We start from the raw sequence: 19,771 nt of genomic DNA on the forward strand, positions 1-19,771 counted from the left end.
CATATGGAGGAAATATTAAGGAGGTGTCAAGAAGAGGAAATGTGTAGAGCATGGAGAGAAACACAGCTGGGAAAATGTGACCAGGGGATGTTAAGGAGACCACGAGAAAAGCCAAAAGACAGGATACAGAGGAAAATAAAGCCAAAAAAAAGAAGAGAAACTGTATTAAAGGCTGTACTGTATGGGGGCGTAGAGAGGCGTGCATCTATCAGCGCCATGCTCCTTGCAAAAAGCCGCCAGGGACAGAGACACCAGTCAACTCAGGAAATAAGAAAATGATTAAGAGCGATTTAATGTCATGCCGCCGCCAAGCCAAAACGCACATCTGTCACTGTGAGACTGATGCTCCTACACCTCCTTCTCACTTCTCCCTCCCTCACTCACACTCTAGCAGTCACTCACTCATTCATTACACTCTCCTGTCGCTGATGGGGTTTTTTTTTTCCTATCAAGACCCATACCTTCCCAAACCAGACTCCAGAAGCCTTCAAATCACGCTTAACTCCACTAACACATGCTTTCCTGTGGGTTCATCCCACACTCACACGCTCTCCTGTTTCGACTGCTGGATTATGCACTACGATTATTTCCATATGAAGCATTTAAAAAAAAAAAAAAAAAAAAGTGAGGAGGAACTGCTGAGAGGTTGCTTCTAATCAAAACATACAGATCTGTGTGTGTTCATCTTCACTCTGAAGGTTTGAAAGAAAGAAAAAATAATAAAGGAAAAGCACACACTGCATTCCTCTTCGTACTACATACATTTCAGGTTTCATCCGGTGTCCTGCTGGTGACCACAAGCTCTAAAGGAACCAAAGCTGGGAATCATGCCTTCTAAATACTGCCCCCACCAGGTTGTTTGTGGCCATTACAATGCTGTAAACTGCTGGTTACAAGTAATATTTTTACACGTCTGAAAGCTGTTAAAATAGGGAATGTCTGCCAAAATGTTTCTGCTGCGTTTAAATGAACTTATTTCACAGACACACACAGAACAGGATGTTTCTGCAGAGCACTGACAAGGTTTGCTGATGCTCATCAAAATTAAAGTTATTAACCTCCGTGACCTTTGCACTTACCATTACACTTCCCTCCATTGGTGGGGTCGCCATAGTAACCAGGCATGCAGCTCTGGCAGTGCGTCCCTGCTGTCAGGTTTCCACAGTGTTCGCATACGCTGCCGTTCACACACCTGCTGTGACCGTTACATTGGCATGCTGGAAGAGAACATTCATAGGAACATAAGAAAGCATGTGCAGTAGTACACATCATCTTCACTTCACCATAAGTGGTTTTAATGCAAGAACACTACAATAAATACCTGCAAAGGTTATCATTTTATTTGTGCTGAACGTCGCATTGAAAGGAGTTTCTAATATTTTTTCTGCTTCCATCATACACATTGCTCACTATCAGAATCACTTGGCAATCGCATACTTATAGATGAAGTGGGTAACTATTGAAAATGCACATTTCCTACTTCAGTTCTAGCAGCAGATAAAACACCGCAGCCAGAAGAGGCTACACTATTCATATTAAGTGGGATACTCAATTACAGGGTATGAAAGGTGAGTCCACAAAGCTTAACCTTAGTGTCATCTGGTCCAGTCTGGTCTCATGGTTCACTCACCGGGGCACTGGATAAAAGCCCAGTTGTAGCCTCTGTCTGATGAACAGAGACCCTGATCCACCACCATGTCCCTGTCTCGCAGTTTATCCCGGTCTCTGGGCCCTGCCTTTGCGGTCACAGGCTTTAGAGGGCCTCTGTAGGAGCCCTCCATGCAAATGCCCCTACCGGTGTTACTGGGATCACCGCACCAACCACACTCCACCCTCTCCAGACACTCGGCGCACGTCATCAGACCTGAACAGTTTTGGGCTGACAGATAAGGGATGTAAAAAGAAAGAAATCAAATATAAACTTGCATACAAGCATGCAAACTTTACAGTCACGGAAGATAATTTTGCTTGTGTAGTCAGGATGACAATGCAATTCAGTCCAATTCAGTTTTATTTCTATAGCACCAAATCATAACAACAGTTACCTTAAGCTGCTTACTGCCCAAGGAAAATAAGTAATGTTACTCCATGATATTTCAGTCTCTCTGGCATAGTTTTAAAGGTCACAACATCAGTGTATCTGGATATGTTCATTTGAATATGAACATTCAACTAATGGGTCACTCAATTTACATTTGATAGTAAAATATTGACAAATTTTACCGATTATACTTTAGAGGCACAAAAACCAGTTGTGTTCCCAACATATTAGTTAGTGCAGCATTTCAAACTCAAAACCTTTTAAATATGTAGAACTACTATCATATACTTCAGCACCAGTCTTATCTGTGTGTGAGAGACATGTTCAACACACATTTGGTTTGAAACCTTAAAAGCTGATTTTAACCATATTCTGTCTTTTACACTTACAATTCTTCCCAACAGGTTGAATAAAAGCATAAACACCATAAAAGCCTTCTGGGATGTAATCTACACCGTCTAATATTGTTTGCATCTTTTGCTTTCACCTTTTCTTTGACCCTCAACATTTAGAAATAAATGGGCTTTTCTTTGCCATGCCATTCCACATGTTCAGAGGAGCATTTGTATTCATAAAGTGGAGGTGACATTCAAAAAACACTTTACTAGTGGGATTTAAAAATGGCATTATGTTTTTAAGGTATGGCATTTAATAGTTGTAGAAGAAAACTGAAAATCTCCATACTGAAGCCTTTTTAGTTCAGCAAACGCTGCAGAGAGCAGGCAATCGGTGACGAACATTAGATTTTTTTTCTTCTAGAGTCTCTGGCCTTCCAAAGTTAACTCTACAGCTTGTTTTTGAATCTCATTCTTGTTTTGCTCTTGTTCTCCAGTTCAGCTCATCTTCTTGTCATGATGAATTTTAGTCTACAAAGCCAGGGTGGAAGAACACACTGACAAAGAGACTTTGTGGGTATCTTGCCGTGTACACAAGAAACCAAAAGGTTGAGAGGAGGTATGCGAGGTGTTGTTTCTTATAGCCCAGTGAGATGATTTGAATGCGTAACATTTGCATTTTCACCAGAACTTCTTTCTCTTTTGAACATGAGGCATTTTCATAAGCCACAGATGTTCCAGCCGAACCAGTATCTGTTTCCTTCTCTATGCGTTCCTGCTTGAAATACACTCCTTGTCCTCTGTGTGTTTGCAAGCTACGCCGTTGCATTATTCAGCTTCAGCAATGCTGATTCATTTGTTCTCTCTCCCACTTTGTAATTACCAACTTCTGCTCCCCCTTTTTCAGATTTGCTCTTTATCTCCTCTCTGCCACAGTCCTATCCTTCTTTCTCCGTTTCTATTCACTAAGGCATCTCCCCATCTCGTGCTCATTCACTGCTGCTTTTTCCACCATTATACCCTCTTTTACATATTCTGTCATTTTGATTTAATTTGATTTTTTCCATTTATTCGTCTAAAACCCTTTTAGGCACAAATGAAATCACAAGCAACGGAACCGCTCTACTTTTCCTTCATCCTCTTTTTTGTCTGCTCTCCCACTGCGCTCTTTTCCCTTTTTACTTTCACCTCCCCTTAGTTCATCTCTTTTTGCCCTTCTCTTCTTACAGCTCACTTGATCTTTCACTAAAGTCAGTAGTTCAAAGAAAGGCGGTTCAACAGAATATCCCTAATCCACCACATGGTAGGGTTTCCGCTGACAGAAAAGCACACATTTACATACCCAAGAGCAGACTTTAATATCCAATAAATATACCAGGCCTGTTTACCATTTAAAAATATCAGTCCATTGCATTTATGTTGGCAGATTTTGGTACCAACTCCAATTCTCTTCTGCCAGATCTTTTTATTTATTCATTTTTCATGAAAAGAGAATTCTTTGATTTAATAGATCCAATCTGTTCTCATTCTGTGACAGCTGTTGTTTGTCCCTCCAGGTCAGGTCAGACTCTCAGTGCAGGGCCACAATTTTTGCTTCAGTCTTAGTAATGCTCAATACATAGTCCCCGGACAATGACACATTTTTTTAATATACTTGAGTGCAAACCAGTCTGACATTACTCTTTGCTCCATCCATCCATCTTCTTCCACTTATCCCAGCCCGGGTCGTGGGGACAGCAGCGAAGCCCAGATCTCCCTCTCCCCGGCCACTTCCTCCAGCTTGTCCAGGGTAACACTGAGCCATTCCCAGGCCATCCAAGAGATGTCATCTCTCCAGTGTGTCCTCGGCCTACTCCTGGTTCTTCTCCCAGTAGGCACGTCAGAATAAGATTCCAGATCCAAGCAGACTCCCTAGGATATCTCCCAAGATGGTTTGGGCATCTGACTAGGATGCCTATTACTCAGATGTCCAAACGACTGGCTCCTGTTGATGTGGAGGAGCGGCTCTACTCTGAGCCCCTCTCAAATAACCGAATTACTTAGTTTAACTCTAAGGGCAATGCCAGCCACCCTTTGGAGAAACCTCACCACCCCCCTTGTATCAGTGATCTCATTCTTTATACCTTAATATAGTAATGATATGTCACTACTATATATCATCACTACATATCGGTCTTTACCAAGTAATGAATGCTACACAATCTAGCATTGAGACACATGAACAAAACATTTCCTTAAAAACGTCAAAATTTTTAAGATTTTCTTTTCTACAGCTTATTTGGCTCTCGATTTCTTGAACCACACTGAGAAGGAAGCAACACTATTTATCTGTCAGTGTAAGTCACAGCTGAGCTTGTGCCTATCTCCTCTTCAATTTATATCCAATCTAAACCAGTTCTGGACCATAAGACAGACAAAATGTTTACTCAACAACCAATTAAATTTCCCCCAGCTTTTTTTTTTTCTCCAAAAAGTGAATTGTATAGTTGTGTGTCTGCAGATACTTGTTTCAATGGTTTGCATGGTTTGAAAGCTACAGGATTTAGACTTGAGATGTAATTTTAGTGTAAGACAATTTCTTCACGACTAAAGGCTGTTTTCAGCAAAATATTAATGTAAGATTTGACTAAAATTTTGAACTGCAATTCATTTGCAAAATGTGTCAAAATTAGTGAGAGAAAATGCACCAAATATTTCAGGCATCAGTCTGAACGCCACAAATGTGATAAAACGGGCTCAATGGGCACTAAGTGGCACAAGTAAGAGCAATTAATTCAAAAGTGAGAGAATGTAGAAGAAAACAAATACTAGCATGGACGGAAGATACAGAGATCCTTAGATGTTCACTTACATAACAGTAGTTTGCATGGATGATTGAATTTACCTGCTATGTTCTCGTTGCCTGAGCCTTTTCTATTTTTAATAGCATTTCCAATTATCTGGCTTCATCTGTGTTCCACATGGAAAGAATTTAAAGAGGTTATTGCCTCCTGAAGTCTTGGGATTCAGAGTAGATGAAGGAGAGAGAGGAAAAATAGAGTGCCTACAGGGTTTACAAGGCCTTAGTTTTACTTAACAGCACCAAAGATGTAGCTGTACCATGTGCCATTGCATGACATTAGCTCCAGGTTATTTCTAGAGAAAATATTCTCTTGGATGGTGCCTTCATGAGAGTGGGAAAAAAAAAAAAAAAAACAACAACAGTAACAGCAACATGAGATCTAATCATGATTCACTGATGAAACTGTTGACCACTGGCTATTTTTTTCCTTTTTTCCTTCTTGAATATTGTTAAGATTAAAATAAGAAAATAATAACTTACATACTTCAAATGGCTTAAAATACTTTCTCTAATATCTTGCAAAAGAGCTTCGTTTTCTCTCACTTAACCAATCTCAACGAGTAAACAATGATGGACAATGGTGATTTAATTTTAATGTATTGCACTTCATAGTTAGTTGTTGTAATATTTTACAGGATGAACCCAAGCTTTATTATCAACCAAGCATGTCTGCTCTTTAAACAGTATCTTAACACACATATTTTAGCTATAAGAGCTAATACTGCAGGCAGAAACATGGGTGTCCTACAGGTTGCCCAGTTTCGTCTATTACGGCCAACTTGTATAAGGAGGAAGTAGAAAAGAGGGCTCTGTTATCCTATCCCAGGACATCCCAGAGCCATTGGTTCAGGTATGTGGATGAGACCTGGTCGAAAATCTAATCTCAGGACCTACCTCAATTCACAGATGCCATTAACTCGCTGGACAAATACATCAAATTCAACAGGGAGGATATGAAAAATGACAGGCTAGCATTGCCATAAGTAGTGGGGGACGTGAAAGTCAATGTGTACTGTAAACTAGCACATACGGGTCAATATTTAAGGTTTGACTCTCATCATCTACTGGAGCACAGACTGGGTGTCATCACTGTCCTCAAAGACCCAGTGGCAGGCGAAGCAGAGCTACATCACATCAAAAAGAGCCTGAGTAAATGTGGTTATCCCAGGGTTACATTTGTCAAAGCTGGGAAGATGCCTAAAGAATTCTCCCGGTGATCCAAGAGAGAAGGACAACTGCTTCCTAAAGGAAATTCAGTGGTGATCTCTTATGTGTCAGGAGTGTACGAATAGCTGAGGTGCATTTTTTTTTTTTTGAAAACACAATCTCTCTCTGATTTTCAAACCCCAAGACATGCTACACAAAAAACAATCAAACCAAGGATCGAGTCCCTCGGCACAAACACAAACACAGAGTTACCGTATCAAACCAGGATTTTGTAGGCTTTTTACGTTTACAGGCTAGGGGCCAGACCTTCAATGAAGAGCATGTGCACATCCTGGACTGGGAGGAATGCCGATTTGAATGGGGAGTCAAGGTAACAACTATCAGTGAACAAGAGTATATGCTAAAGTGCTGGAATTGTGGCAATTTTTCAACTCTCTGTGAATGACACCAATGGTTGTTGATCACTGGCCATGATAATTATTAACAAACATGAAACTGAGCTTGTGGTTCATTGTTATGTAATGGTGCTAGTCAGTTGTTATGTAGCTACATTTATAAGGTTGGGGAAAACTGCAGTCAGGTGAGACTAAAGTCATCATAATTTCTCCAACTGATAACACAGCGACCAGAAGAAGAGAATCAACTTTCTGGGTCAAAGAGAGGCGTGGCACAGAAGCCCCTCATACATGCTGTTCAACTTTGCTTCAGAGCAAATCCAAAATAGTTCATTTCCAGGTGGCAGATGAAGGGTGATGCTGGACCAAGGCCCAATATAAGATAAATAATTCTTATTCTGAAATATGAATCATGCACAACTGATGTTATACTGTACAATAACAAAAATATCGATCTGGGAATGAGACAATTATCCCTTTTGCATAGGCAGGTAAAATGATGTATATTATATTAATTACTCCTGTAAAATATATAAAGTAACCAGATTAACAAAATTTGTATTTTGCACTGGTCAAAGTTGGGGAAGACAGGATCTACTGGATTTCCGTCTAGAAGAAGAGACATAAATGCAGTAACTGGGTCATATCCAAGAAGACATGTGTTTGCATCTCACACAACATCAGTCGCTAAAAACTTTTTCAAGTTCCTATCATCACTTGGAGACTGAGGGCCTTTAAAGTTGTGTCAACAACAAACATTAAGCACTGCATTTCCTCAACGATGGCAGCTTTAAATGGCTAGAAATGAAATAACACCCACCACATACTTCAAGCAATGTGTAGAAAAAAAAGGTACATTTCTGCTCTGTGTTCTTTCTCATCAGCTTCCTTACTGAAATCAGGATTAGTCATCATCATTGACAGAAATCACCCTGAGGATACCTAAACACAACAGATGACATCTATGGTGTTGCAAAGAAAGGACTGTTTGTTCTGAAGGGGGAATTTTCACCTTATCAAAAATCTTCAGTGCCACATTCTGTTCATCACATTGGGTCTGATATCTGGTGTCCCTGGATAGCGCAGATCGTCTGGCTCCATCTCGTGTAATCTATTTGCTCCTACGGTGCTTGACAGTTAGCATCACTGAAGCCAGTAGAATACAGATCTGTAAGCCTCCATGCATAATACATCAAGTCTAGAACCCATAGGCTGTCTTCCCCCTTCACTTTTCTCCAAGCACATGAAACCCCCAAACGCCACACAGAAACCATGTGGGATAAACATGAAACACACACACACACAGACTTCACATCATGATTTCCTCACAGAAAATAAGGCTATTTTTCAATATCAGCTCAAATAATATAACTAACACCTGGTTTATGTCTGTATGTGGACAAGAAGGTAGTAAGTGAGCAAAAAAATAAAATAAAATCATGCACACTAATGTAACCAGTTCTGCTCAAATTGCTGCAGTTCTGCAGCAGAGCACTTAAGTTTTCATCTCTGAGGGCTTTTTTGAGCCTTTGAACTGTAGCGATTTGTTACATTCAACTGAATTACACCTTGCTCCACATAAAGGTAGTAAATATCCATCCATCCAGTCTCTTCTGCTTACCAGAAGTTGGGTATTCCAGATCCCCTTTCTCCCAGTCACACTTTTCAATTCCTCCTGGGAATCCCAAGGCACTCTCAGGCCAGAGGAGACACATTATCTCAGTAACAGGTTCCTAGTGTACTACAGGCTTTCCACCCAGTTAGGTGTGCCTGTAAAACCTCCAAAGGCAGGAACCCTAGCCAGAACTTCCTCAACTGGCTCCTTTTGAAATTTCTCATTGCTTATTTTATAATCATGAGAAAATTAGCCCTAATAAAACAATGGCTATAAAGTGGGGAACCCCACCTTTGCAAATGTTGGCTTTTCGCTGCTTAGCAGACCACAGGAAGCCACTTTTTATACACAAGAAAACAAAAACTAATCATGTCCATAACTTGTGTTATTTATATATGTCCCCCCCCCCCCCAAAAAAAATAAATTATAAATGTACAAAAAATTATAATTTTGTTGTTTCCATTATAAATGATAATCATAAAGAACAAGACAAACAAAATAATTAAATGGGACCTTTTGGAAGTGCTGCTGAAGAATTTAAAATAGAAAGGCACATTTTCCAATAGGTAATGACCATAACTTGCTGAAGAGACTGGAGGAAGACCGTAGGGTATTTACCTTACAGTACAAAGCACCTTGAAGATACGTTGTGTTTTGGAGCTATATAAATAAACCTGAATTGAACTGAAAGCCTGTATTTTTTTTTCTTCTAACCCTTAAGAGACCCTTCAGCAGGGTCCAAATCTGCAACAATTTTTCAACCAAACCAAGAACAGGATAGCACTTTTGTTGCTATCTGTGGCCACTGCCACTTGCTGAAATGAAGGATAATGGAACGAGCAGATTAACTGTGGAAGCTCTCCACAGTGAAAGAAAATGTCTCTTTGTCAGAGGTGGCAAAGAAAAGCTAAAATTGACAGCAATAGAAACTGAAAGGCGAACACAAGTGCATGTATGTTTAGGGAGAGGGAGCCCTGGGTCTCTGGGAAAGAAACAGACTGTGAAACAGAAGATGAAAGTGTTGGAGGGGCTCATCATTGCTGCTTTTCTTAAACTATTCCACTGTAAATATAGTTGTCTAAAAGACTGTTTTCCCAATCAGACAACAAGTATAATTGATTTATCGTGAAAGAAGGTCTCTTATTTGTAAGGTAACGGAGTCTTAATGGTGACTTATTACTACTTCAACAAAAGAACCTGTGAATTTCCTACACCACTGCTGATTTCACGCCACATGTTAACAGCATGTATTTTGCCTTATTTGCCATAATAAACTGTAATGCCATATAACCCCAAGCATAGACATCAACAGCATATCCATTAATCATCTTAAGTGTAATAAAAATTGTCACCAAAGTTAACACCACCTGAAGACAAGCTAACAAAGTATTTTTTGCTGCCAGAGCTTTTTTACTGACAATATACATAAGAGTCCAAGGACTATTACCAAACATTGTCGGTGCTGCTGTTAGACTTCGCATGATTTCATCACCATTTTCTTAAGTAACGTCCTCCATCTCCTCTGTATTGTTGACTAGCCTGAAACCCCCTCCAGAGAGCTTAACAGTGAATCTCAACATCCCAAGTTCACCCCCCCATGGCACCATGTTGATGTTGCTTTTGTTGCCCATATGGTGTTCTGCTGCCTTATCCAGATCCAGTGGCCTGCAGTGTCTGCTGCTGACAGATCTTTGATTGTTGATGATGTAAGTGATGTTTGATGGTGAGCCCTGTACTGCACCCCAGCGTGTTTCAACCTAACTGTAGATGATGCAACACAGGCGCTGCAGTCAATCTCTGTGGGTTCTCCACTTTCACAGTTGACAGTTGAACATCAGCTGCCACATTCAAGTATGAGTCAAGTTTGCTCTTGGAGAACTTCTCAACAGAGCCTTCCCATGGCATTGTTAGGTCTACGATATACACCATTTCATAACACAAAGTCATTGCTGTAGACTGGAAATTAAAACCAGTTTACCCACAAAAGAGCGTCCAACTTTGACGTCTGGAAATTAATTATTTCAGTATGTTTGGCTGAAGAGTGTGTAGACAGCCTCTGGCTTACATGAAATATGGGAATGATACAGAAAGCCTGCAGCCAAATCAGCCTGAGACAGAAATAACCCAGTTCAAATTGGATCATCAGACAAGCAATAGAATGTTTTTCTATTTTCTTTTTTTTTTTTTTTTGGGGGGGGGGGGGGGGGGGGGGAGGGAGTTTCCAACGCCACGGTCATGAACCCTTCAGCTGTTTACGGCAGGTCATTGTGCCACAGTTGTGTATGTACCAATTTACCAATGTACTAATTTAGCTCATTCACAGCAAATGTGTGCATATGTGAGTGCTATGAATTCTGATCAATCATAATTATCATGTATAGCAGCACAGCAAAGAAGGACTCATCCAGGCTGGAGAAACTGATCAGGAAGGCTGGCTCTGTGGTCGGCATGAAGCTGGACACTCTGATGACAGTGGCAGAGAAAAGGACAACTGCTGGACATTATGAACAATGCTGGGCGTCCTCTGCACATGGCCATTAACAACCAGAAGAGTCTGTTCAGTGACAGGTTGCTTCTCCCCAAGACAAGAACTAAGAGACTTAAAAACTCCTTTGTCCCACACGCCATCAGACTGTTTCCCCTCCTCTCTGGAGGGGAGAGGGAGGGGAAACAGGAGGACAAAGGAGGGGGGAACAACTAAGCTGTAGTGCCTTTTCACTTCACTGTGCAATACTTTTGTTAATAGTCAATGGTGCAATAGACCTCAATACTTGAAATGTGCAATTCACTTGTATTTTTATTTTTATTCCTATTTATTCTATTTATCCCCTTTGTATATTTTATTTTATTTATATATGTCTCTGTATATATATATATATATATATATATATATATATATATATAATATTCTGTAACTTCTGTCGGTGCTGTGCTTTTGGAAACCGAATTTCCCAGAGGAACCCACCCGAGGGATTAATAAAGTTTTATCTTATCTTATCTTAGCTTAAAGCATTTCTTAATAAATAACTGTTTTCGACCTACAATATAGGTCACAAAGACCATTTGTTAACTAATTATTTTTCCACAACGTCTACGCACTATAGAAGTAGAAGCAGCAGCGAGCGAGAGTCTACCAGTCTTTGTCTACCAGAGAACATAGAACTGTGCTCTACCAACCTAGAAAAATGATAAAAAATAAATGCTGCTATTTTCTACATGTTTCAACATTTTAACCTTATTATTTTATATTGAAGCTCAAGCCACCAAGGGTGAACTATAAGACCAAACACAGTGAAATTCTAATTCTAACTTCTTAAGGACAAAACTACTGTAATGAAAAACTGAATACATACATAGCCACGGCAAGAACTGGGACAGCGCTTTAGCTGAAAACAAGTCAACAAGGAAGTGAAAGGAAGGGGGGGGGGGGGGGGGGACAATCACACTGCAGAACCCAAATTTGGCCTTTTTATTACAACAACAAAAAAAAAAAACTGTTTCAGGTACAGGTGGTGCACATTTTTAATGTTTCTGTTTGTTGACGTGGTATCACTTAGTTTGGGGTCAAGTCAGAGTTGAAATCAGTAAATATAAGTCTCACGTAAGTCTCAAGGAAAAACCGATTACAAGTTAGAGAATGAAAGAGTAGGTGGACAACCATGAACCTTGAATAAATTTGATTTAAAAAAGTAAATGGTGTTGTATTTTATCACTAGAAAGCAATCGCTTATGATTAATGAAACACCTTGGCTGTCAATGTCATGATATACATGTTAGTAATTTTCACTAACCATATAGTAACATACATTAGCAATAAACAGGTAATTCCTTAAACATTGAAACATTTGTTTATCGTTACTTAATGCTAATTAATTTATAAATTACCTGATATTAAATAATGTTAGCTGAAGTGCCTTTATTGTGGACTGAGATGCACCATCGGGGGAATTTGAAAAATAAAATATGTCATATTTTACAATAAGTAAACTAAGCTGTGCTTTCAGCAACAAAGGTAAAAAAAAAATAGCAAAACAAAAGCCTCCTACATACCTTCTGTCACCAAATGGAGACATGAATAATAAAAGAGAAGATGGGGGACGTGCCATTATGTAAGCACTGAACGTAAGACGAAAGACAGGAAGACATCCTTGGCTTGCTAACAGTAGGCTGGAGAGCTGTCTGCACTTAAGAGTACTGGCATCAGGAAGGAATAATAATCACCAGTCACAAAAAGAAAGAAAATTCTTGTTTCTGAAGCCGTTTCTGTAACTGCACAAACAAGAACACTTTGCTCCAAAGTGAGTATTTGTCTAACAAATGACAGAAAATAACAATGCAAAGTTTTGCCTCAGGGGAATACTTTTTTTTTTGTCCCCTAAGAGACACTTGTTGAACTGCCAAATAAAATATAGTTCTACCTTGCTCTAACTTTCCCTAAAATAAAACCAAACTAATTTCTAAACAGGATTTGGAAATTAGTGAGGTCCAGAATTTTAAACTAGACGTCTGAAGTTTCCAAAGTTGCAATAAAATCAAAGGCAGAAATTTGTAATCAACTCCATCTTGTAAAGCTTTGTTTTGCACAAGCAGCTGTGTATATAGAAATATAGGAAATGAGTGTTATGTGTATAGAATAAGTCATGCCTCATTCCTCACAGCATTGAATTAGGGCAAGTGAGGCAAGTAGGGCTTGTCAAGTCAAATCTGAAAATCGATCTCAATTAAAATGATGTCTACTCTGGCCTGTTGGCCTCCCTCCTACTGCCACCTCAAGGTTGCAGTTGGCCATTTTCTCTGGAAGCAGGATTAACTCAGCTCTACTTACTGTACATTAGACTGAAATCCATGTGTCCAGTGTTTTGAGGGTATCCAGGACCTCCCCACAGATGGCGCCACCGGATACAGCTCTGCTCGGGGCCTCCCCACACTGAACTGGCACCTGTCCAGGTTATTGCAAAATCTGTGCCCCAGTTGGTGGATCCTGAGCCCCCTGTGTGAGCCACCTCGGCCTGTGAGACCTGAGCTGTCTGGACGATCAGACGCAACTGACCCATGGCTGAGGGTCTTGTGCAGCCCCAGCTAGGACTGAGTGCCACAGTGTATACTGTTACCAGTTTAATATATTTCTTGTTCATAAGGACATCCCCTATAGAGTCTCATGCCACATCTCAGAAAAACTAAGACAGGTTGGCACACTGGTTGTATCTGTCCCATGAACTAAAAGAAAAAGTCACTGTTGTTATTTTTTTTTTTTATTCAATATTCCTAATAAACTGAGGTTTTCTACCCAAACTTCTTCTTCGGGTCAATTAAACTGCAATTTCTATTGTTTCCCTAGATTTTCTGAGTTAGAATAGAATAGACCTTTATCCCACGGATGAGAAATTTTGGTGTTACAGAGCTCTTACAGCAAGGGAAAGTAAAATGTAAAAGGAAGACACAAGGTGGTCCTATAATCCCTATGTGGTCTGCTGGCTGTTCCAAAAGTACAACCTAGAGTACTTATCCCCAGGTTTTGGATTTTGAGTTACTGTGAGGATTTGGTATTCATGTATTATTTATCAGTTTATTATCAGTTTATTATTAGTTTATTATTGTTTTCTGAGTACTCTGGATGTTTGAATATTGTTGGGTTGTGTTTGAGAATAATTATATTTCATTTCTTTATTATTCACATTTCTTGTGAATCTCAGTTGTGGTGATATAGTCTTTAGTTGATCTTCCTGTCCCTTTAGTCTCTTGCTGCTTATTATTTTATCACTTCTAGGGACAGTTCAATTATGTGATAGCTTGTATTTTGGTTCCCATCTTGTTGTTTTTCTGTACTAGTAGTAATAGTTACATCTTCCCTGTATTTCCATTTGCGCCTTAGTGCTTAACCCTCTGTCTTGTTTGTGTTAGCCTGGACAAACCAACCTTTCAATTGAAATCTGACCCAGAGTGGATGAAAATTCACCTAAAAACCTAACCACCTATTTGTTTAATTTGTTGTACGGAATTCACCAAGTTACTTTCCTGGTGAGACTGAGGATTTAGAAACTCCAAAAACGATTAGGCGCCACGAAAGAGTCACAGGGCTCAGCCATGCTAAGAAACCATCTCATCAGAAAGCAGCGGTGAAGCTGAACTATACCATCCCCGGGGAGAGGTTGTATATCAGAGAAATGTTAAGAGACAGCAGCGAGGACTTCATATTGAGTGAGTCATGTGTCATTGTAGGTGATTGATTTTCTGCCCTGTAGCTACAGGAGAGTTGGCGCTGCCCTAGTGTTGGTGTGTTTGAGTCAATGTGTGTGTGAGGCTGATGGGTAGCCTTGACTGCTGATAAGACAGTCGATGGGAGCCTGCAATGACTCTGTCCACACATCGCACTTTGGTCTCTTTCCCAAAGGTATGAGTAACAGTTTTTATCTTTTGTTCATTTGTTTGTGTAGACATAAACTATCCTGACACAAAGATAACATACAGCAGAGTACAAACATTCAAAAATGCCACAAGTTTATGTTTTTCTGGCATGGCTCTACACTCCACTTTGATTATGAACAAATAATATTATACCTGACCTTTGTAACTTATTTCTCCCAATATCAGTAACAATTTTAAACCACTGAGACTTGTACAAGAACCCAATCCAAAAACTCGCAAAAATTAAAGTAATCAAATAAAAAGTACTAGAATTTCTCAGTTTAATAAAAGCAAAAAAAGAAAAATAATGACCCATTTTGAGTAAATATTCCACTAAATAAATAGGAATTACAGACAGTAAGGAATTGTTCAGGCTACGTGTAAAAAAAACAAAACAAAAAACAACAGTGTAACGCACCAAGCACACTAAATGAGTGTGATTTTTTGTTCTTGCACGTAATTACCTATGGTTATACTTATAAGTCTACCTGTCAGATGAATAACAGCAAAAAACAATATAATATTTTCCTCTACAATGATGGTAGCAGCATAGTAAAAAGTCTCACCAGTACAATCCTGGGTCTGCCACTCCAGACACTGGCCGTAGGGGAAGGAAATGACATACGCAGAGGAGTCTACACAGCGCTGAGTACGTCCACACCACATGCACTCCATGGCCTGGCTGGTGCAGTTGGCACAGCTGGTGCGCAGAGCACAAGGCGTCTTACAGGGACGAGCACTCTGACTCTGGGGACTCCCTGAGCAAGGGATAGACAGCACCATGGTGTGTGAAACATTAAATGACCTGTTAGCTATATTTGTTTTGCATTCAGTGACATCCAAATAGTAAGATAGTGTAGCTGTAAAAACACAAGTTTGACTATTTTATAGATCTGGAGACAATATGGCACATTCCTGTTGGAAGCAGCCATCAGAACATAGATACACTTTGCTCATAAAGGAATTGACATGGGTCAGCAACAATACGCAGGCAGGCTGTGGTACTTAAACAATGCTCAAGTAATATTTAGGGGGCGAAAGTGTTTCAAGAAAATATCCCCCTATGACCCCATGACCCTACCACCATGAGCCTGAACGGCCAGACTACTCAAATTACTCTGACCTCTGTAAACTGTAGAAATGGTTGTGCAAGAAAAAGACAGCAGTCTGAACTTCAGCGGATTGCCTGGAACGCATCTACATGTCTAAATGCATTGAGTTGCTGCCATATAATTGGCTGATTAGCATTTTGCACACTGAGCAGATGTTCCTAATGAAGTGGCTGGTGGGTGTATGGTTTCATTAGGTGCGCTAACCTTCAAATACATTTTTTTCTTTTGTCTTTCTATTCTTTTTTTTCTCACCAGCAGGTTTTTCACAGATCAGGCCATCAGTGGTGGCAGTGCAGGGGTTGGCCTTAAGACCAGCCATTTGAGCTTGTTCCAAGTAAGCACAAAAGCCTGAGTCACTGGGCTCTCCAGGTGACCATCGCAGGGTGGTGTTGGTGAAGGGGGATGCATCCTCCCAGCCCCAGTACGACACATTAATCTTCCTCAGGCCAACCCATGGAGATAACATCTGTAGAAGCAGAAAGACAGTGACTGACTTTATGTACAACATATACAAACTTTTTCTTGATATTCTGTTATGTGGAATTAGCACTGGTCATTAACTTGGGAGAAAGCTGACAGTCCTTATGATGTTACTTGATACTGTTTCATATCACAGTAAGAGAAGATCCTTCCAATATTTTCTTCAGAAGTTAACTGAGCTTTATTCATAGTTAAATATAAACGTGTTTCTGGGGTGACAAAGATGGTAAAAGTCTCCATTCATGTTCCCTACAATATTTCATAAACTCTTACGTAGAGTTGTGTAAGTAAACGTTGCACAAATTTAGACGCTGCCCTTTAGAGAGATAGCTGTGCTTCTGTCAGATTCATCAAATGAAAGAGTATAAACACAATTAATCCTCATCCTGTTTCTTTCATAGCAGGTCACGTTATGCTTTTTATCACCTAAGCAAGAAGCACATAGTAATTTAACTAAGACAACATCTACTTTGCCAAGAAGACAGTGTCGTGTTTTCCATTAAAGTGGATCCTAAATCAAACCATCTGCAAATGACTGTAATTGCTATAAAAGCACAAACTCATTCAAGATTTCAAAAAGGGCCAGAAATTACAGCAGCTGATTGAAGTGTAGTTCAGTGAACATTTGAATTATCTGCCGACAAAACATTTGTGACGTGAAAGAATTCTTTCCCACAGCTGTGATTCATTTCATTAGATAAATTCAGGATCCCAAGAATACTGTGACATTGCATTTATATGTCAGCAAATGCATATTTTCGCACGCCTTTCTGTGTCTAGTCAGCTCCTCCATTTGAAAATCCTTTGTAATCCAGATGAAAAGAAAAAAACCTTTTTTGAAGGCATAGTAAATGTAGGTTGTGAGATTTTGATCTCTAAATGTCAAAAAATGAAGAAAATTAACTACATTTGTACCCTCTCCACTGTTTCTCTGGACAGATTGGATTCATCATGAAATGTTGTCAAGCATGTCAGATTCTCATATGGAGTTCCTAACATGAGAATTAGAAGTGAACATTTCAGTGTGGCGGTCATTTATAACCATGCAGTTTGTCTTTGTGCTCCATGGTGGCCTTAGAAGGGTTTTTTGCTTTCTAAATGTCCAATTTCCATGGTAGATAAAACACATACACACCCCAATTAGAAATATCTTGAATCTATGGAAATGGAACCGCCACAACTGCTTCTGTTAATGATTAGTTGCTTGTGAGCCTTGCTTTGTGCTGGTGAGAAACACATTATTTGGCATCCAATGATAAATAATGTATGGAGGCAGGTTTGTGTACACATATATCACAGAATGGCCACAATTCACAAAGTTGCACCTGTGTCAATGGCACGAAGATGGTGGCAGTTGTAACCTTAAGTTACATTCATATACAACTTTTTAATCATATCTGGGCAAAATGCTTTTAAATTTTGCTTAATCTCAGACCAGACTCATCCAGTTTCCTGAGGATAGACACAAACAACTGAGTTGATCATTTTGTTTGGAGGATCTATTGGAAATAATTACATCTTTTCAACACTGGCCCTGAAGTGATCTAGCATACACTTTCAAACCTTTTCTTACAGTTATAACAAGTTTCAACAAGAAGGAATGCCACCAAATTTGGCCTGGTAAAACCTCAGGTACAGCAGCTAAATTTTAAAAAAAATTATACACAGAAGATTCATGCATTCTTCATATGACCAAATTAATAAAGATAACTATGAACAATAATTTTTTAAGGTTGTGACTACACATCGTTTTAGTCAGGAGTGCTAAAGATGATTAAAAACCTAAATTATTGGCATTCCAATGTAACTTTTTTGTAGAATACACACAGACTTGAAGAATATAGCTTTCACCAGGAACCTCTATTCTAAAGTGATAACCTACATCTGCTTCCACACTACTCTTTCTTATGATTATCATTCCAAACATGTCTAAAAATTGGATTTATATCTTCGCCCACCAACATATAATGGTGCATAAACAGCCACAGCTATTTTATAAGGCATACAAGTGGAAAATAATGAATACCTGTCACTGACATTGTTTGCATGCCTGTCATTTCTGAATTTACTGCATGACAACCACCCACCTTGTCTTGTAGCTGATACTTTTGTAGCTCTTCCAGAACAAAATTGACCTGTTTGTCTGTCAACAAAGAAGCAATATTTCCTCCAAGGTTTTTGCAATAATGCTGGGCATTGTCATAGCTCTCTCTGCTGGAGTTGATCCTCAGGCAGACCTCACCAACCTGGTGCCAGCCATCCCCACACAGCTGGCCTGCATACAGAAACACAGTACTGTTTTTTTTTTTCCTTCGACTTCATTTGTACAATGAACTTGCATATCTGTACATTATAAAAAGCATAAAAATGATATTTTTAGAGACTTGTAATCCTCAAATTTTCATTCATTACACAGAAGAAAACGAACAATATGATTAATAAATAGATGTACAGATATTACACATTTGGGGTAAAAACAAAAACCTCAAAGCAATACCTTAGCGAGGTGTGATTGCGGGTGCCGCTCAGGTGCGTCCGACTCCCATGCAGCGGCGCTGCAGACCACGCCCCGCCACACACATTAACCAGGTAAAATATATATTTAGGCAGAATTTTGCAAATATCTATTTTTCATTTTTTAGCAGCATAGTGCTTTTTTTCCCCAATTATTTTTTAAAAGTCAGGTCAAGGCTCTAAAAGCCCAAAGGCGATATAACAGTTTTTGTTTGCTACATGGATCATTTTAGTTCAGCTGGGTGTCTTTCCTTTTGTTATATTTCTTTAAGAGTTCAAAATGTGTTAATTACATAAATAAAATGGATTTAATAAGCAACACACCTTAGTTGTTCACACAAAGCATAAAGGTAAAAACAACAATTTATACAGTGTTATCTTCATTTTAGACGTCAAAAAGTATTTGCGGCTCCCAGTGTTTTCTTTTGCGTGGAAACTGGGTGTTAAAGGTTGCCGACCCCCGTGCTAGACTAACACATTTTATATTACAGATTTATTTTTTTGCAACAATGCAACATCAAGGAGGGGGAGCAAACAAGAAGAATGGTGTAAGCAGCCTTTACTTGGATGTAACTGCAGGTTTCATTAGTCAAGCAGGCATCTAATTGATATCCTTCATGCTGCCAGTTGAGGGTTGGTATTTAGACCAAGTCTAATGAGGAGCAGGTGTGCAAGTGAGCTGAGGGTCAGCTGAGACCAAAGTGGGATCCTCAGTGAAGGTAAGTGATGGACAAAGAAGTCACTGATACTGGAACAGATGTGATGGCCTGGAGAGTAAACTTTTCTGCCAGAACAAACAGATGACTGAACCACATTAAAATAATTTCTTCTGGCTTATGTGATTAAATATTTATGAAGTTAATAT

At 39.4% G+C, this 19,771-nt stretch overlaps 1 protein-coding gene across 2 annotated transcripts in view; it reads right to left on the reverse strand.

Annotated features, from left to right (window-relative positions):
• atrnl1a (attractin-like 1a) overlaps positions 1 to 19,771 on the reverse strand; it is a 342,626-nt gene that overhangs the window by 233,691 nt on the left and 89,164 nt on the right. For both annotated transcript variants that reach the window (XM_085477017.1, XM_085477018.1), the window contains 5 exons: positions 18,480 to 18,667; positions 16,165 to 16,378; positions 15,367 to 15,558; positions 1,631 to 1,879; positions 1,080 to 1,217 (listed from right to left, as the gene is read on the reverse strand). In XM_085477017.1, coding sequence (XP_085333143.1) covers positions 1,080 to 1,217; positions 1,631 to 1,879; positions 15,367 to 15,558; positions 16,165 to 16,378; positions 18,480 to 18,667 — 981 coding nt within the window. The remainder of the gene's footprint in view (positions 1 to 1,079; positions 1,218 to 1,630; positions 1,880 to 15,366; positions 15,559 to 16,164; positions 16,379 to 18,479; positions 18,668 to 19,771) is intronic.

The sequence above is a fragment of the Copadichromis virginalis genome, linkage group LG13, assembly GCF_057382275.1.
Source record: "Copadichromis virginalis isolate Kocher_CV1m ecotype Utaka linkage group LG13, C_Virginalis_male_GT1.1, whole genome shotgun sequence".
NCBI lineage: Eukaryota > Metazoa > Chordata > Actinopteri > Cichliformes > Cichlidae > Copadichromis > Copadichromis virginalis.